Genomic DNA, 16,983 nt, shown 5'->3' with positions numbered 1-16,983 from the left:
TTCAAGCAATGCATTGGGAAAGGTTCAACACCACCCTCCCCCCTCCTTTTTTTCGGGGGGGTCGGGGGGAGGATCCAGTTTAAATATTATAGCTTTCAGTTTCAGTACTGAGACATCCCTGGAGTGTGCTTCTCTACGTGCCATTAAAGTGGTGTGACAGTTTTGCTGGGTTGTAGAAGGGGTACATCTATACAGACACATCTATGTAAAGAGATCTCATTCTTAGTATGGCAAAAATTAGCATCTTCTAGGGAAATGTAGTTTAGAAGTTTGCTTTATGGGATTTTATGATTAAACATTTTTTTTCCCAATAATAGCTTCATTTCAAACATCATCAGTTAGTAGAACTTGAATTTGCCTTTCGTAGACTCTTCAAATGTGGTACAGTAAAATTGTATAATTTCTCTAAAGTTAATTTTTGATGTGGGATTCTTAAATAATTGCATGAACAAGTAGGGAAGAGCACCTTTTTTTTTATATCTGGTCTAATTTATGTACCAAACACGTAAACACCTGGCAGCATGATTAACATGCTTTACCTTCACAAATTAAAAGTGTCTTAAACCCAGACTTCTTTTTAGACTCTTAATTTAGGTCTGTCATTCCTTTTCTCCCCAGATCAGATCTAAAAAGCATAATTTACACTCATCTCAGTTTAAATTGTAGAATACAGATCAGATAAGAATAAGGAGTGCCACACCTCTTTTTCTTAATCCCTTCAGAAAGCTTTCGGCAGATTTAATAACTAGCATCTTCATCAACTCCCTCTAAGAGCCAGTAGGTGCTGGAGCAGGCCTTAAATCTTTTTAGTTTTGTTGATCCACCTGGAATAACAAATTCTTTCTGTTTCTCTACAGACTCTTCATACTCCGAGCCTCCTGATGTTCAGCAGCAGTTGAACCACTACCAGTCTGCAGCTTTGGCCAGGAACAACAACAACATCAGCCCAATCCCACTTTCTGGGAGTGCTGCAGGATTGGACAAAACAGAAGCCATCCTTAACTGTGAATTTTGTGAATTCTCCTCGGGTTATATACAGAGCATTCGGCGTCACTACCGTGACAAGCATGGAGGGAAAAAACTCTTCAAGTGCAAAGATTGTTCCTTTTATACAGGCTTTAAGTAAGTACTGTGCAAAACAGATAAACTGAATTCAAAAGGGTTTTTTAGCACTTGAAAAGATTTCTGAGGTCTTAGAGAGATGGCTATAGCTAACAGAAACATGGCCACTGCAGACCAGGGAGAGGAACATAGGAAATGCCATGCCAGATCACAGCAGCATCCATGTAATCCATTTTCCTCTCTCCTACAACAGCTGGTACCATCTGCTGCAGATGAAAGCAGAGCAAGTCCTTGCAGTAGGATTTAGAATCACCGAAATAGAATCATTTAGGTTGAAAAAGACCTTTAAGAACACAAACTCCAATCGTTAGCTTATCACTGCCAAGTCCATGTCCCTAAGCACCACATCTACACATCTTTTAAATACCTCCAGGGATGGTGACTCAACCACTTTCCTGGGCAGCCTGTTCCAATGCATGACAATCTTATTGGTGAAGAAATTTTTCCAAATATTCAGCCTCAATCTTCCTTGGTGCAGCTTGAGGCCCTTTTGTTTCATAGTGTCTCTTGTTACTTGGGAGAAGAGGCTGACCCCCACCTCACTACTACCTCCTTTCAAGTAGCTGCAGAGAGAGATAAGGTCTTCACTGATCCTCCTTTCCTCCAGACTAAACAACCTCAGTTCCCTCAGCTGTTCCTCATCACAGTTGGGCTCCAGACCCTTCACCAGCTTTGCTGCTCTTTCCTGGAGAGACTCCAGCACCTCAATGTCTCTCTTGTACTGAAGCGCCCAAAACTGAGCACAGGATTTGAGGTGCAGTGCTGAGTACAGGGGGATGATCACTGCCATGGCCCTGCTGGCCACACTATTGTTAATACAGGCCAGGATGCCATTGGCCTTCTTGGCTGCCTGGGCCCAAGCTGGCTCATGTTCAGCTCCATCAATCAGCACCCCAGGTTCTTTTCCACTGAGCAGATTTCCAGCCATTCTTAGAATCATAGAATAGAATCTTGGAATAGTTATGGTTGAAAAGGACCATAAGATCATCTAGTTCCAACACCACTGCTGTGAGCAGAGACACCCCACACTAAACCATGTCACCCAAGGCTCTGTCCAGCCCGGCCTTGAACACCAGCAGAGATGGAGCATTCACAGCTTCCCTGGGCAACCCATTCCAGTGCCTCACAACCCTCACAGCAAAGAACTTCTTCCTTATATTAAATCTAAACTTCCCCTGTGTAAGTTTTAACCCGTTACCCCTTGTCCTATCACTACAGTCCCTATTGAATAGTCCCTCCCCAGCATCCATGCAGGCCCCATTCGGATACTGGAAGGCTGCTATGAGGTCTCCATGAAGCCTTCTCTTCTCCAGGCTGAACAGCCCCAACTTTCTCAGCCTGTCTTCATATGGGAGGTGCTGCAGCCCCTTTATCATCCTCATGACCCTCCTTTGGACTTGTTCCAACAGTTCCATGTCGTTTTTATGTTGCGGACACCAGAACTGCACTCAGACTCCAAGTGGGGAGTCTGTGTAGAGGAGCAGGATCGCCTCCTTCAACCTGCTGGTCACACTCCTTTTGATGCAGCCCAGGATACAGCTGTTTTCTGGGCTGTAAGTGCACACTGAAGCCAGCTCATGTTCATTTTCTCATCAATTAACACCCCCAAGTCCTTCTCCGCAGGGCCGCTCTGAATCTCTTCTCTGCCCAACCTGTAGCTGTGCCTGGGATTGCTCTGACACAGGTGTAGGACCTTGCACTTGAGATGGTTAAACTTCATGAGGTTGGCATCAGCCCACCTCACAAGTGTGTCAAGGTCCCTCTGGATGGCATTCCTTCCCTCCAGCGTATCAACTGAACGAGCCTGTAGAATTGCATGCAGTTGTTATGCCCCAGACGCAGGACCCAGCACTTTGCCTTTTTGAAACAACTCACACAGCTGGCCTCAGCCCATGGATCCAGCCAGTCCAGATCCCTCTGCAGAGCCTTCCTACCCTCCAGCAGGTCAGGACTCCCACCAAGCTTGGTGTTGTCTGCAAACTGACTTGAGGGTGCTCTCAATCCCCTTGTCCAGATCATTGATAAAGACACTAAACAGAACTGGCCCCTCAGTACTGGGTCCTGGGGAGCACCACTTGTGCCCATCTGCCAACTGGATTTAACCCCATTCACCTTCACTCTCTTGGGCCCAGCATCCAGCTGGTTGCTGTTTTTTACTCAGCACAAGCACACCCGTCCAGGTCATTGGCAGCCAGTTTTTCCAGGAGAATACTGGGTGTTAGAGGCTTTTCTAAGGTCTAGATAACATTCACAGCCTTACACTCATCCACTAAGCATGTCACTTTGTCATAGAAGGAGACCAGGTTGATCAAGCAGGACCTGCTTTTCTCAAACCCGTGCTGACTGGGCCTGATCAACTGGTTGTCCTGTATGTGCTGCATGTTGGCACTCCAGATGATCTGCTCTATAACGTTTTCTGACACCAGTCAACTGGGACCTCCCAGGTTAGCCAACACAGCTGATAAATGGTGCAAAGCCCCCTCGGTACTTTTGGATGGATCCCATTTGGTCCTTTAGACTTGTGTGTGTTTAAGGTATAGAAGATCACTGACCATTTTCCCTTGGATTATGGGGCCTTCATTCTCCTTCCTGTTCCTGTCTGCCAGCTCAGGGGGCCGGGTACCCAGAAAACAGCTAGTCTTCCTATGAAAGACTGGGGCAAAGAAGGTGCTAAATACCTCAGTCTTTTCCTCAGCCATATCACTGTGCTTCCACCTGTGTCAAGTGAAGGATGGAGATTCTCCTTAGCCCTCCTTTTGTTGCTAATGTATTTGTAAAAACATTTTTATTACGTTTTATGGCAGTAAGCACATTTAGTTCTAGTTGGGCCTTGGCACTTTTAGTTTTCCCCCTGCATAACCTCACAAGATCCTTGTAGCCCTCCTGAGTTTCCTGCTCCTTGTTCCAAAGGTCACAAACTCTGTTTTTTTCTCCCTGAGTCCCAGCCTAAGGTCTCTGTTCAGGCAGGCTGGTCTTTTTCCTGCTGGCTCATCTTTTGGCACATGGGGACGCCTGCTCCTGTGCTTTTAAGAATTCTTTCTTGAGGGATGTCCAGCCTTCCCAGAATCCTTTGTGCTTCGGGGCTGCCTCCCAAAGAACTCTGTCAGCCAGTCTCCTGAACAGGCCAAAGTCTGCCCTCTGGAAGTCCCAAAGCAACAGTTCTGCTGATCCTCCTCCTTCTCCCAGAACTGGACACCAATCATTTAATGACCGCTATGCCCAAGACAGCCTCCAACCACCATGTCACCCAAGTCCCTCTCTGTTTGCGAACAGCAAGGCCAGCAGGGCACCAAGTTACTTGCTGAAGGAAATGGTATAGGTAGAACTTTTTCCTCGGCAGAGGCAATAAGAGTGCTATCCTTATCCTCAAATGTGAAAATTTCTCTGCAAAAATAAGGTCATTTCCTGGTGCAACCAGTGTGAAGCATGGGAAAATCAGGTGTCCTAGGGAGACAGGAGAGTTTATATCGCATCTCTGAAGAAACCTCTGTAATGTAATTTTATTTCTCCCACCATCTATCTAGGTTGAAATGCGAAGTATTCTCTGGCATATTTGATGACATACAGAGATATTTCAGAAAATCCAATTGGATGTGCAAAGTTTAAAAACTCAGTGCTGTGTGTGTTTGTGTGTGTGCATGTTTTTAGCTGCTGTTCAGCAAGGGAAAATATGCACCTGTGCTATTCGTCATTTCCTCCTGATATGCTGGACCCCCAGGCACAACACCCTCAGCTGACATTTGAGGTCTCTTAAGTTTTTAGGAGACTGGTGATGGTAAGCAGTAAGGTTGGATAAAAGGGAGTGGTTCTGCTTAACAAAATGTTGAAAACAAACCTGAGAGAATCTACAGAAGGGGAACCTGTAGGTATATTTCTCTAGCTTCTCTTGCTACCTTAATGTTAAAATTTACTATTATAATAGTAAAATGGCTGGTACTGCTGAACCCAAGACAGTTCTGGTTGCTATTTATCTAGAAATTGCCAGGTCCATTCAATCTGTTCATATCTGGCAAATGCCATTTTCTTCAACCTGGATGAAATAAAATGATCTTAAGCAATATTTAAAAGGATTCATAGTTGCATAAGGGAAAAGTGTTCTTTCAGGTGATGTTTCATTCAGGAATTAAGTCTTGGGTTTTTAGAGAAGCAGAGTATGTTTTCTGTCTTTAAGAAGGGGGAGGGGAGCAAAAAGCCACATACCAATCCCCTCTTCAATTCACCATAGAAACTTAACTGCATGAAAGGATTCACTGAAGTTGATAGAAATACACCTGTAGAATTCAGTGATCATTGGGTTGGGCCCAAAGCCAGTTGTGTTAGTAAGTTGCTTTGTGTTCAAGCTGAGAGTCTTGAAGAACTTAAAAGAGACTAATTACTCTCAGTGTGGCAAGGTCCTTTGCTTTTGCAAGCTTTACCACTGCTTTAGGAAAAAATGACCAAGTTCACCAGACACCTTTCCCTTGTTGAGCTTGTGGTTATAGGTGTACAGTTAACTTCTACTGTTTGCATGTCTCTTGAAGCTTTTAAGTGTGAAGCCACTGTAATGTCAGCATGATTTTTTTGCATGTGTAAAAATACTGTGGAGTATTCATTCATTCCTCCACATTAATAAGTACAGTATTATTAGTCTTGGATTTTCAGATCCTTATAGGTGATGCTTTAAAACTTAACTACTCAGAGCCAGACTTATTGTGAACCCAAGTCTGTTTTGTAACCTGGATTTTAACATTTTAACTGATTTTGGACTTTTACTACAAAGACAGAGGTGGTTAAGGATGTTAACTGCCTCCAGAAATAAGTCTATCCTCACCCATGCAAGTCAAGAATAGTTGATAGGGTTTGTTGAACTTGCTAAAAATTTAATCTTTGACAGAGAAAGCACACTGAATATTTCAGCCTGAAGACTAATAATGAGCATGAATGATGGGAATTCTTTTGCTATCTTAACTATAGCAATGTGACTATAGAGCAACTCATGCAAAAGAATATCTTGTCAGAATCAGTGTTTGTTACTTGAGGATATAAGCCTGCAAATACCTCTGCTCATGTGTTACTCATGTGAGTAGCCCCACTGAAATGCCATGTGGCACTGTGGAGATAAGGCTGAGAGCTATCTGTACCATTTTACACAACACGTCCCTTATAGAGCTATGACACTTCATCGTTCCCTGCACACCTCTTCTGACTGCTTCCATCTCTCCCTCCTGTTTCACAGATCTGCTTTTACTATGCACGTGGAAGCTGGGCATTCAGCAGTTCCTGAGGAAGGACCCAAAGACCTTCGCTGTCCTCTTTGCCTATATCACACCAAATACAAACGCAACATGATTGACCATATAGTACTGCACAGAGGTAACAATAATCTGCGTATGTGTCTGTATCTGATGAGGGGACTGCTGAACAACACTTTTGTCTTTCAGACTGGTTTAATTAAATTTTCCTCTCTCTGTACACAAGGACAAATATGTTGAATAAGTCATCAGCCCTTGAGTATCTTTTGTTTAATTTCTAAATGATGCATCTTATTTATTTACTGTAAAATTCAGAGTTAGCCAGTGCTGAAACAGTGCAGCTTGAAAATGGTTTTTAAGCTTTTTCTCTAGAAAAGTCATCAAACACCTGTTTAGCAAAAGTTGCCCAAAGCTGCAGCTCTGAATTAGGGCAGAGTTGTTTCCTGCTTATGATATTGTTATCGTAAAGGCCTTGCTATCATGAACTCTGTGACAATTTATATCACTAAACATAGAGACCCCAAAATACCCCTTGATTACTTGCTTGAATTTTTTCTCTTCAGTATTCTTAGGATCAAAACAAGAATTAAAATATTTTTGTTTTTCTTTAAGACACTTTTTCTATCTTTACCTTTCCTGTCTTGATTTTAAAGACAGCTAGAAGCAGGATTAGGAATTTCTATGTTCTATTAACTGCAGGCTTGCTAGCTCAGAAGAGACAGCTGTTTGGGCTCTCTGGGCTGGGATTCCTGCCCACAGCTATCACACTTGATGCTTGTAGATGGTCTGTTGGCTGCCGAAATCCAAACCCATGTGTTGGGATGGCACTCTGCCTGCTCGCAGGTTGGGCAGAGTTTCACAGTAGGGTATTGGTGGTGAGCAAACACAAGTTTTGCATGCCATCTTTTTTTCTGGAGGAGATCCTGGTGTGACAAGCACTATCATAATTCCGTGTAACATACCACTTTCCAGTGTTGGTAGCTTAAAGTCCTTCATGTACCAAAGCAGTGAGGTTGGCAGAGATCATCGAAGTTTCTATCTGCTAGCAGGGCTATTCTGAGGGAACATCTGGGAAAAATGACCTGTCAGTGATTCAGACAGCAAATTACAAAGCTGCCTTATTTGGTTGTAAGGGTTTGGCAGATGCTTTAGCTTTTGCTTCCTGTCTTTGAAGGTGTTGCTGTGTCAATTTTGCCCAGCTTCAGACTAATACTCCAGAATTAGCTCACTTCAGAGGAGTGGAGGATTTAGTTAACCCCTGCGCAGGGGACCATGCAGTTCCAAGTGCTGCTGAGGTGTGCTCTGTTTTGTGGCTGTGCCAGGGCCCCTGCGGAAAATGACAGACCTTTAAAATACGTATAGACAAGCTGAGGGAGAGCTGGATGGGCCTAGTATGGGTCTTTTCCATCATGCCTAGAACTGACCCTGGAAATGTCCAGTTGCAGAAGTGGAAGACCACTTCATGAGCTCAGGCAACTGTACTGCCTGTACAGAGATGTTTCTGACCAATTTCAAGGAGGTGCTTACCTCCTGGGTAAGTGAAACTGTGGATTTGTTTTTTTGTAGAGCTGTTGCTTCAGTTGCACAAACCAAATCTCAAGCCTTTGTACTGCTGAAACAAAGCTGATAGCAAAGGACATAATGGAGAGGTAAAACAGAGTAAAAGAGGCTTTAACGTAAAGCTGATAATCTCAAAGGTAACTGTTGATGGGCAACTTTTTTCTCTGGCATCAAGCTTCCATGTAATGAAAGAAATAGGGTCCATTCTCAAATTCCTTTCTAGTGCATATATCCAGCTAAAACCTCCTCTACTGTTATTTTTGATTGTGTGGCAGCTGAAGCAGACAATTTTGGCAAGATTTAACTTACACTGAAAGAAATACTGTGGGATGGTGAACGTAGTCTGAGATAGCCTGCCTTCTTTATAGCTGTTACATTGATAAAACAACGGCAGAGCCTTGAGGTGTGGTCCAGGAATATTAGTTTTGACATAGATGGAGTAGTGCAGTGTGTAAGATAAAAAGTGAAGGATTTGATCCATTCATAGTTAATGTTCCTCCTATGTAAAAAAGCTGTTTACAGATACATGACTCTTACATTACTTCCAAGTTGTTGCACCCTTAACCCTTGGTGAAACAGCAGGTGCTTGAAATGAGTATATATTTCCCTCTTAATTTCCCTCTTCCTTCCCTACAGAAGCCACCTTCAGGTTAGAATTTTTGTTTATGTTCACTTTGCTTTTCTTGTGTTATTGTGCTGCCTTTGATTCAGGGAGTGTTCATGTGAGTGTGAGATAATAGGTTTTGGTAGTCTGAATTAAGGAATGTTACATTACTCCAGACTGGTAGATAAAAAGGGTTTATACTGTCTCATGTTTTAGGTTTTTTAGTCAGTGCCAGGTGCTAGAGGAAAAGTAAATTTTCAAATATATTAATTAGTATTTCTCTTTTTGAAAACTTCACTTGAGTTTTTCACATTTGAAACCAGCTGTGTCACTTATTTCAGTGAGTTCAAAAGCACACAGCTGCAAAAACGTTGTAAAAAGTCTCCTTATGACCTCAGAATCATAGCTTTAAATTCTGTTGTCTCTTAGATCCTATTCTCCCCTCCTGTTTTACCACCCTGAACAACCACAACTTGGTGTCTTTATGGCTAGAGAAACTGTTGTTGGTTTAGAAAAGAATTACAACTCCACAGTTTTTTTCAAAGGCATAGCTTTGGGGAAAAACTTACACTTTTTGAAGCGGCCAAGGAGGAAGTAACGAGATAGGACAGCTTTTGTGTTCAGGAGAAGTTGAGCAAGATGGAATATTTTGTTGGGCTGTAGTAAAGTCTTGTAAGCAGTGGTGGCAGGTGAATTGGCCAAAGGTGCATGAACAGTGGAGCTTTTGCCACCTTCTAGAAACCCCAAGGAAGTTTGTATTTCTGTAGTTGTCCTTGGATATATTACCCTCCTCACTAAAAATGAGAGCACAGTGACTCAGATCCACATGTGGATTGCTGCGTCTCGCATTCCTCTAGCCTCCATGTCTGAGGTTCAGGCCTGTTTTTTTTCATTTGTTTGTTTTAATCTGTTGTTAGGGATGAACCTGCATGAGGGGGATCAAACTTCTTTAATCTGCAGTCCATAAGGAACAACAATACTAAATTTCAATGTTCTAGTTCAAAATGTCAGTTGAGTAACAGAAGGCCATAAATGAGGATTTTCTGGTGACCCTTAGCTGAAGGATCAAATTTAGGGTTTCTCTTGTGCACACAGCTAGAGGAACTGCAGTGTGTGTTATGCACATCGGATTCTGGCTCTATGAAATGACTGAAATTAATTGCTGCTCTGTTAAGTGTCAGTGCTTTGTTTGAGAAGTGGAGAGTTTGAAAACTCAGCAAGAGCTTTTTCAGTGCATCATGCATGCCAATTTTGAATCGGAGCCTTCTGAAAGTTGTGGGTGTGTAGGGAGGTTTCTGCCCCTGGCTGAACTTCACAGCCTCTTCCAGGAAAAGGTGCTGCGTTGCTTACCCTCTCATTCCTCAGAGACTTCAGAGGTGATTTAGGTGTGATGGTGAGGAGACCAGCTTTGATTTTTATAGAGCCAGCAGGGTGATGCATTGGGAGGCACCCTGCAGCTTCCCTGTTTATTACATTTCTAACAGCCATTCCTTGCTGCTGTCAAGTACTGAACCAAAATGGACCTTTGGTCTGGCTGATTTATGGATGGTTTTGTATTTGCAGGCTTTGCTACTCTGACTCACAGATGGGCCTCATTTGCCCCCAGAATTTAATTCCCAACCTCTTCACCCCGTAAGCAGTTACATTTATGAGGACACTTGCATATGTAGCCTTGGAGGATTACCCCTGTCATTGAAGAAAGAATTGTTGTATTTTGTTTTTTTTTTGTGTGTGGATCCAGCTTAGTTGCCATTCCTTTGTAGATGTCCTGTATATCCATACAGCAGATCTTCCTCTTTGGGTTGGTGGTAGTTGACAAGTGGTATTTCATAAAGTTTGTTAAGTGAATGTTGTCCTGTTCCTACAGAAGAGCGGGTTGTTCCCATTGAAGTCTGCCGTTCCAAACTGTCGAAGTATTTGCAGGGAGTTGTTTTCCGCTGTGACAAGTGTACTTTTACCTGCTCCAGTGATGAGAGCTTGCAGCAGCACATAGAGAAGCACAATGAACTGAAACCTTACAAATGCCAACTCTGCTACTATGAGACCAAACACACAGAGGAGCTGGATGCTCACCTTCGAGATGAGCATAAGGTAACATCCAGATAGTTTTCACTTGTAGCAGTCTCTTTGCAAATGCTCTATTAGTTTACTTGCATATAAATTCTTGAGTAGCCAATTTGCCATTGCATTTTTTCCTTTCTCCCTCTCCAAATCTGGATACTAATTCCATGTTGGGCTTCACTTCCTCTGTTTTCTATTATTTATTTATCTTTTAAAAACTCGAAATTCAGGATTTCTAAAGCTGTTCAGATTGATCAGAATTAGCAGAGTGTTGTATGCAGAGTATGATTATCTGAAAAAGGCTCTTGTGTATGCTAGGTTTATTTAACGAGGGGGGGGGGGGGAAAGGTTGTGAAACAATATTATGGCTGTGTGATTCAGCTTCTCTAAAAGGCAGGAGATTCCAAACATAAGATTGCTCTGGCAACTTCAGCGGCAGTGAGGTGCCATGCATATTTTAATAACAAAGAGAGCAATACATCCCTGTTTACATTTAACAAGGGAAAGATAAACAGCAAGTAAAACCAGGTCCTAAGTCAAGGCTGCTTTGGAGTTTTTGTGGGGTGCCTGAATGCAAACCTGATACAGTATCTGAGAAGTCATTAGAGGCTTTCCACAGACTGTTAGCTTTGAATTTCTGTAGCTGTGAGCTGTTTAGCTGAGAAACACTTAAATTATAGAACTGAAATGTGTTTTGGAGTATTTGTTAGACTGCTTCCTTGTCATATTTCCACCTGTTGGAGGGAGCTGAGCTGCCCAGGTCCTCCCTAAAAAATCACTGCTATTTTATTGACTTGAATGACACAGCCAAATACATTTATATTGATAGAAATAGCATCAGAATTCCCAGAAAAACTCTTAATGCTTAAAAAATATATGGCTGTCTTATAAAAATTAACTCTGTAAACTTATGGTGACCTGCCATCCTTATCTGCCCTAATCTTTACTACTTCTGGAGAGTCTTCTGCAACTAACATGAGATGTTCCATGCCTCCTAGTCACCACAGTAAGACACCTGGCATATCCACGAGGCACTATTCCTCATTCTTTTGACACAGTACGTCAGGCTAGGAAAATTATTACCTTACTTGGCTCTCCCTTCCAATCCAAATGTGCATTGATGGAGTTTTGTAGTTCAGGATATATTTTCCCCATTTCTCTTTGGTAATTTATATCACACTAATTTGTGTCCACGTTCTGGGCTTAGATACCCAAGTGATATATTGCACTTTAAAGAGTTCCTGTGCATGAGCTGATTTGAATTAAGTGCCTTGCATGTGGTCTTGTTTGTTTATATCTCAGTGGGTAATGTTGTAAGTCAAGAAAACCTCGTCACAGCTGCCTGTATGGAGTAGTACTAGGAATCTGCACACCAGGATAGTTTGCTATTTGGAGATACACTACAGTCTGATTCACATGGTCCTTATGTTCATTCACATTTGCTTTCCCACAGAGGGATAAAAAATGGGCAGTGAGTGTTGATATTTCATTCACAATCTTGCAAGAGGTGTTGTACTGCACTCCATTTCCATCCTCTCTGCCTCTGTGGCTCAGTGCCTGTGCTGCTGGAGTGCTGTCTCTTTGCATGAAACATGAATCCAAAATCCTTCCCAGCAGTGATCAATGAGCTCAGAGGGCACTTGTCATCCAACAAGTATTAGCCCTAGTGTCCTGGTCATGCTCCATGCTCTCTGCCTCTGCTGTAAATCTCGACTGCTCCTCTGCTGTTTCTCTTGGATGTCATGGAGTTCCTGACTTCCAAGCCCTAAACTGCTACTTTCATGCTGCTGCTGTGAGCTGTTAAGTAGCTGATGCGTTTCACCCTAGGGTTAGCTGAATTTGACTGCTGGCCGGAGTGTTCCCATTATAGCCTGTGTATCAGTTTGCAAAGCACTTTGCAGTTCTTTGTAACGAAAATTAATCTGTTATTAATGAGTGAAAGTGTAGTAGTAAAAGACCCATCTTCTTGTGAATGAAGCTGAATGAACCAGTCACAAAGAATTTTCCTTCAGTGTGGATGTACAATAGTAGTGTTTGATCACAGTGGTTGAATGATGCCATAAAAAGGGGATGAAACTTAAAAGTGTTTTGCATTTCTTGGATTTTGTTTTGTTTTAATGCATCAAAACCAGGAAAAAATGGGGGAGGGGGTGTTTGCTGAATGTCATTGATTTTTCAAAACCAAAAATGAGAAATGAAGAATAAGCAGCAAAAGAAGAAGGAAAAAAAAAAAGCATGTCACCTCTAACTGAGCAGGCTTTGGGGTGTACTCTGTTACGTTTTACATATGTGATGGTTTTTCTGAATAGCTGAGGGGTGTGCTGATTGCTGAACAAAGTGTATCTTTCAAAGGTGAGTCGTAATTTTGAGCTCGTTGGACGTGTTAACTTGGACCAGTTGGAACAAATGAAGGGGAAAATAGAGAGCTCCAGCAGTGATGAAGAAGAAAAAGAAGAAGAAGAGTTAAGCCCCAAGACTGAAGAGAGAGGTCAGTGCAGCTTTTTTTGGTTTGGCTTTCTTTTTTCCACTCCAACATGCCCTACCAGTCTCATCAAGCAAGGTCAGCTGTTGACTCTACCACACATTCCTGTAGAGCCATGCAGGTATGGCAGCAGGAGCAGAATGGGGCTTTTGTGAAGACATTGCTCCTCTCATGTTTTCTAATCCTTATTACAAGTTTTCTGTCTCTTAAGAAAATATGTACTATGAGAAAACACAGATAGCATCTGTGATTTATCTGCCCATGCAGATAACATCTGTAAGAGCCTGGAAAACTACGTAAGTGGAGTATTTTAGTGGTCTGTCAGATTTTCTGTTTTGGTAACAAATTGTCAGCTTTTCACTTAACATTGTTCAAGTGAAGGATGGAAGGGGTCATGCCCAAACTTTCTTATGGGCTGTTATTAACTGTGCCCTGCATTCCTTGTCAGACAGAGTCAGTCCTGTTGCAGTTGCTGCAGTTGGTAGATCTGGAGCCAGAGCACTTCCATGCATGCCCTGTACTGTTGTGTGTTCAAATATGTGCCCAAGTTCATACCTAAGACTAATTACTCTGACCTCAGCAAGGCTAGGCCATGTGCTTGCTAATGCTTTTGGTTTGGTCAAAGTTAGATTAGCAGGGGAAAAGTTCTCTGTAAATTGAATCCTTTTCAACTAGGAGTTTCTTGACTTTCCCTTCCAACAACCTTCCCCCTTGAAAACCAGGATATTGCAGTATCTGTTGTAAACTGTATGTTGTTTAGCCTGCTCTAGTGCACAATTCATCAGTTAAATGTAGTTCATCAGTTAAGTGCAGTATGCTCACAAGTCTTTAACATCTTTAGCCCTGTGATGTCTGAATGTCAGGTTCCTGGAGTCACTCACCCTCTTGATTCTGATGCATGCAGTTAGTTAGCCATGTTCTAAGTATTTTAACTAAAGGTATGCTACCATGTTTATTTTTTCCTCCTGAATTTTCAGCTCTCAAGCTGACAAAAGAAAATGTACCTCCCTACATCTTTTCAGGTGCTGAAGAACTGACATTTCTGAATTCACAGGCTGTTTACAGAATAGGAGGGGATCAGGTCATGCCTTTTAATAGCAAGACCCCAGCATCTTGGCTTTTGTTTAGCATCTCTGCAGCATAAATTCAGTCTGCACTTATCACTAGCACTTGACTTCAGGAGTGGTTAGTGATAGCTTTTACTTAAATGAGAAAGGAAGTGAGTTGGGTAGGCAAAAATTTATGTTTCTATGAAAAATATCCTTCACAAGATCTTAGGTGAAACAGTAGAAAAACCAGAGAAGGACCTAAAGGAATGTTTGTTCTATATGCATTTTAAGTTCAACTTCAGTATCTTGGGGAAACATGCTTGGGTGTCTGTTGAGGGACAGCTTTGACCCGTATTGGTTCATGATCTGAACAGTGATTGTGTAATGATTTGACTAAAGGACCTTAGCTGCAGGTGTAGCAGGCTCATTAATGTTTAGTGTAGATCCACAGCTAGCAGGGGATGAAGAGTCAAGCTGTCCTTGTGAGTGTTACCTTAGCATTACATACAAGCACAGGTGCTGAAGTGACCTTGGAAGCCATGGTATCTAGATCAAGGGGAAGAAGGTGCTATCTGCCAAGTCTTTCAAATCCCTGTAAAATGCACCACGGGGAGTGGGACAGCCCAAGGTGAAGTTCAGTGTTTAAATTTGCTTTAGGTTGCACTGTGAAATAATAAAAATACCACTATCTATGCTAGAAATTTAAATTTGCAAGGATAATAGCTGTGTTATCCCCTTGTTTCATATGGTAAATAATTAAGCAAGGGATAGGGTCTTAATACTAATTTTTATTTTGTACTTTTTCCACCTGTGTCTGTGCTTTATTGATCTGTAACTGGCTAAAATGATTTCTGCATGCTTATTCTAATGATCAGCCTAAAAAGATCATGCATATTTCCATATTGATTTGCAGATACTCTTTCCTGACTGGCCTATAGGGTCAGTGTTTCACAATTGTTACTTTTAATCCCTTTTAATTTGTTACCATGTGCAATACATTACACTAAAATAGGTAGGAAACACAGAAAGCCCTTCTCTGCTACAGCAAGGATATTTAGAAAATATCCAGATGTATGGACTGTATTTTTCTAGAGAAATTATGGATTACTACTAAAGGTGGAAGATGCAAGGTACACTTTCAAACAATATCCCAGTGAGACAGGAACTGAAGGTGTGGTGGTTGCTGAATGCTGAGTTGTATGCTGACGTCTCCCTGAGGATTTTAGGAAGATGGATTTAACACAGAAATGGTTTGCCCTGTTAGCAGAGGACCAGAAACTATGGTTTTAAATATAGCTTGTCACAGTGGCTAATGCTTTCACAGCTTTCAAACCACATCAAATTGTGTAATCCTGTATGCCACTTGGGTGCTTTTGGCAATTCTAGCCTTTGTGGTGTTAGCAGGAAGTGGGATTTGCTGAGAGTGCTTCTGTGTGCTCTGAGTATTTGGAAGCAAACGCTGTCTGACCTCTCTGAAGTCTGTGACTGTCAGAACCAGGATTTCTTCCCCTGAGTCAAGCAGCTGCCTAGATTCAGCACTTTAACTTAGGGCTGGTATGTGCAGTACTGAAGGTGCAAAGAAGAACGTATTGCTTCTCCAAATGGGCTGTTGGACAGTGAACTAAAGAAGGGCTCTTGCCCATGTAAACAGCAGAGTTCAGCAGAGCTGAACTGCTGTCTTGGATGGGAAAGGAAGGGAGTTGTTGTCTGTTACTAAAGGATAGGAGAAAATATATTGACTTGGGTGGAAGAAGATGAGGGGGGAAAAGAGGGTGTCTGGCATACAGCATGGAAAGAACAGCTCTTCCTGGTAGAAGTGCAGCCTAGAGGGACTGTTTGTCTTTACTGACCTTTATGTCTTGGTCTTGGCAGAAAGTGGAATCGAGAGGTGTTTTTCCACAGTAGACAAAAATAAATGTCCATGAGTGCTTGTGTGTGTGATTCAGGAAAACTGCAAAGAGGTTAGGTGTCTGAGCAGTCTTGTTACCTCTCTTCTGCAGGCTCCACAGAAGAGCAGTTCTGATAGTGCTCCAGAGAAGCAGTCAAAATGCACATTCCTAGAAACAAAACTAAAACACTGTTTTTAAAGTTAAAGAGGGGAAGTTCAGACTGGATATAAGGAAGAAGTTCTCTACTGTGATGGTGGTGAGACACTGGAACATGTTGCCCAAGGAAGTGATAAGTGCTCCATCCCTGGCAGTGTTCAAGGCCAGGTTAGACAGAGCCTTGGGCAACATGGTCAAGTGTGAGGCATCCCTGCCCATGGCAGGGGGGTTGGAACTAGATGATCTTAAGGTCCTTTCCAACCCAAACCATTCTATGATTCTGTGATTCTATGAAAACTGATTGGGAAGTAGGGTGAACAATACTGTGTTTTCTGAAGAGGAGATGGATTTACTGCAGTAGCATTTGCTAATCTTAATGGGAATTGCAAGTATAAATCATGGACTGGTTTTGGTTGGAAGGGACCTTTAAAGATCAGTCCCTCTGACATGAGCAAAGACATATTTCACTAGATCCAATTGCTGAAAGACTCATCCAGTCTTACTACCTATTGATGGGACATCCACACATTATCTGTGGAACCTGTTCCAGTACCTCAGCACCCTCATATTAGAAAATTTCTTCACTGTGTCCAATCTAAATCTACTCTCTTTCACTTTAAAAACATTAGCCCTTGTCCTGTCACTACAGACCCTGATAAAAAGTCTGTCTTTCCTAGAAGCCCCTTTAAGAACTGAAAGACCACAACAAGGTCTCTCCAGAGCCTACTCTTTCTTCAGGCTGACCAACCCCAGCTGTCTTTGAGCAGAGCAGCCTCTATGTTGCATATCAACTTTCTACAGAGATCCAGAATAAACTTTGTATTGTTTA

General features: G+C 42.2%; 1 protein-coding gene across 2 annotated transcripts in view; it reads left to right on the top strand.

Moving 5' to 3' along the window:
- Nucleotides 1-16,983, top strand: part of ZNF462 (zinc finger protein 462) — a 52,401-nt gene that overhangs the window by 30,617 nt on the left and 4,801 nt on the right. For both annotated transcript variants that reach the window (XM_031054389.2, XM_005154890.4), the window contains 4 exons: nt 858-1,122; nt 6,338-6,474; nt 10,385-10,608; nt 12,931-13,066. In XM_031054389.2, coding sequence (XP_030910249.1) covers nt 858-1,122; nt 6,338-6,474; nt 10,385-10,608; nt 12,931-13,066 — 762 coding nt within the window. The remainder of the gene's footprint in view (nt 1-857; nt 1,123-6,337; nt 6,475-10,384; nt 10,609-12,930; nt 13,067-16,983) is intronic.

This window comes from Melopsittacus undulatus, chromosome Z (genome assembly GCF_012275295.1).
Source record: "Melopsittacus undulatus isolate bMelUnd1 chromosome Z, bMelUnd1.mat.Z, whole genome shotgun sequence".
Lineage (NCBI taxonomy): Eukaryota > Metazoa > Chordata > Aves > Psittaciformes > Psittaculidae > Melopsittacus > Melopsittacus undulatus.
Note: the sequence above shows the minus strand (reverse complement) of the source record. Positions and strands in the feature narration are given on the sequence as shown.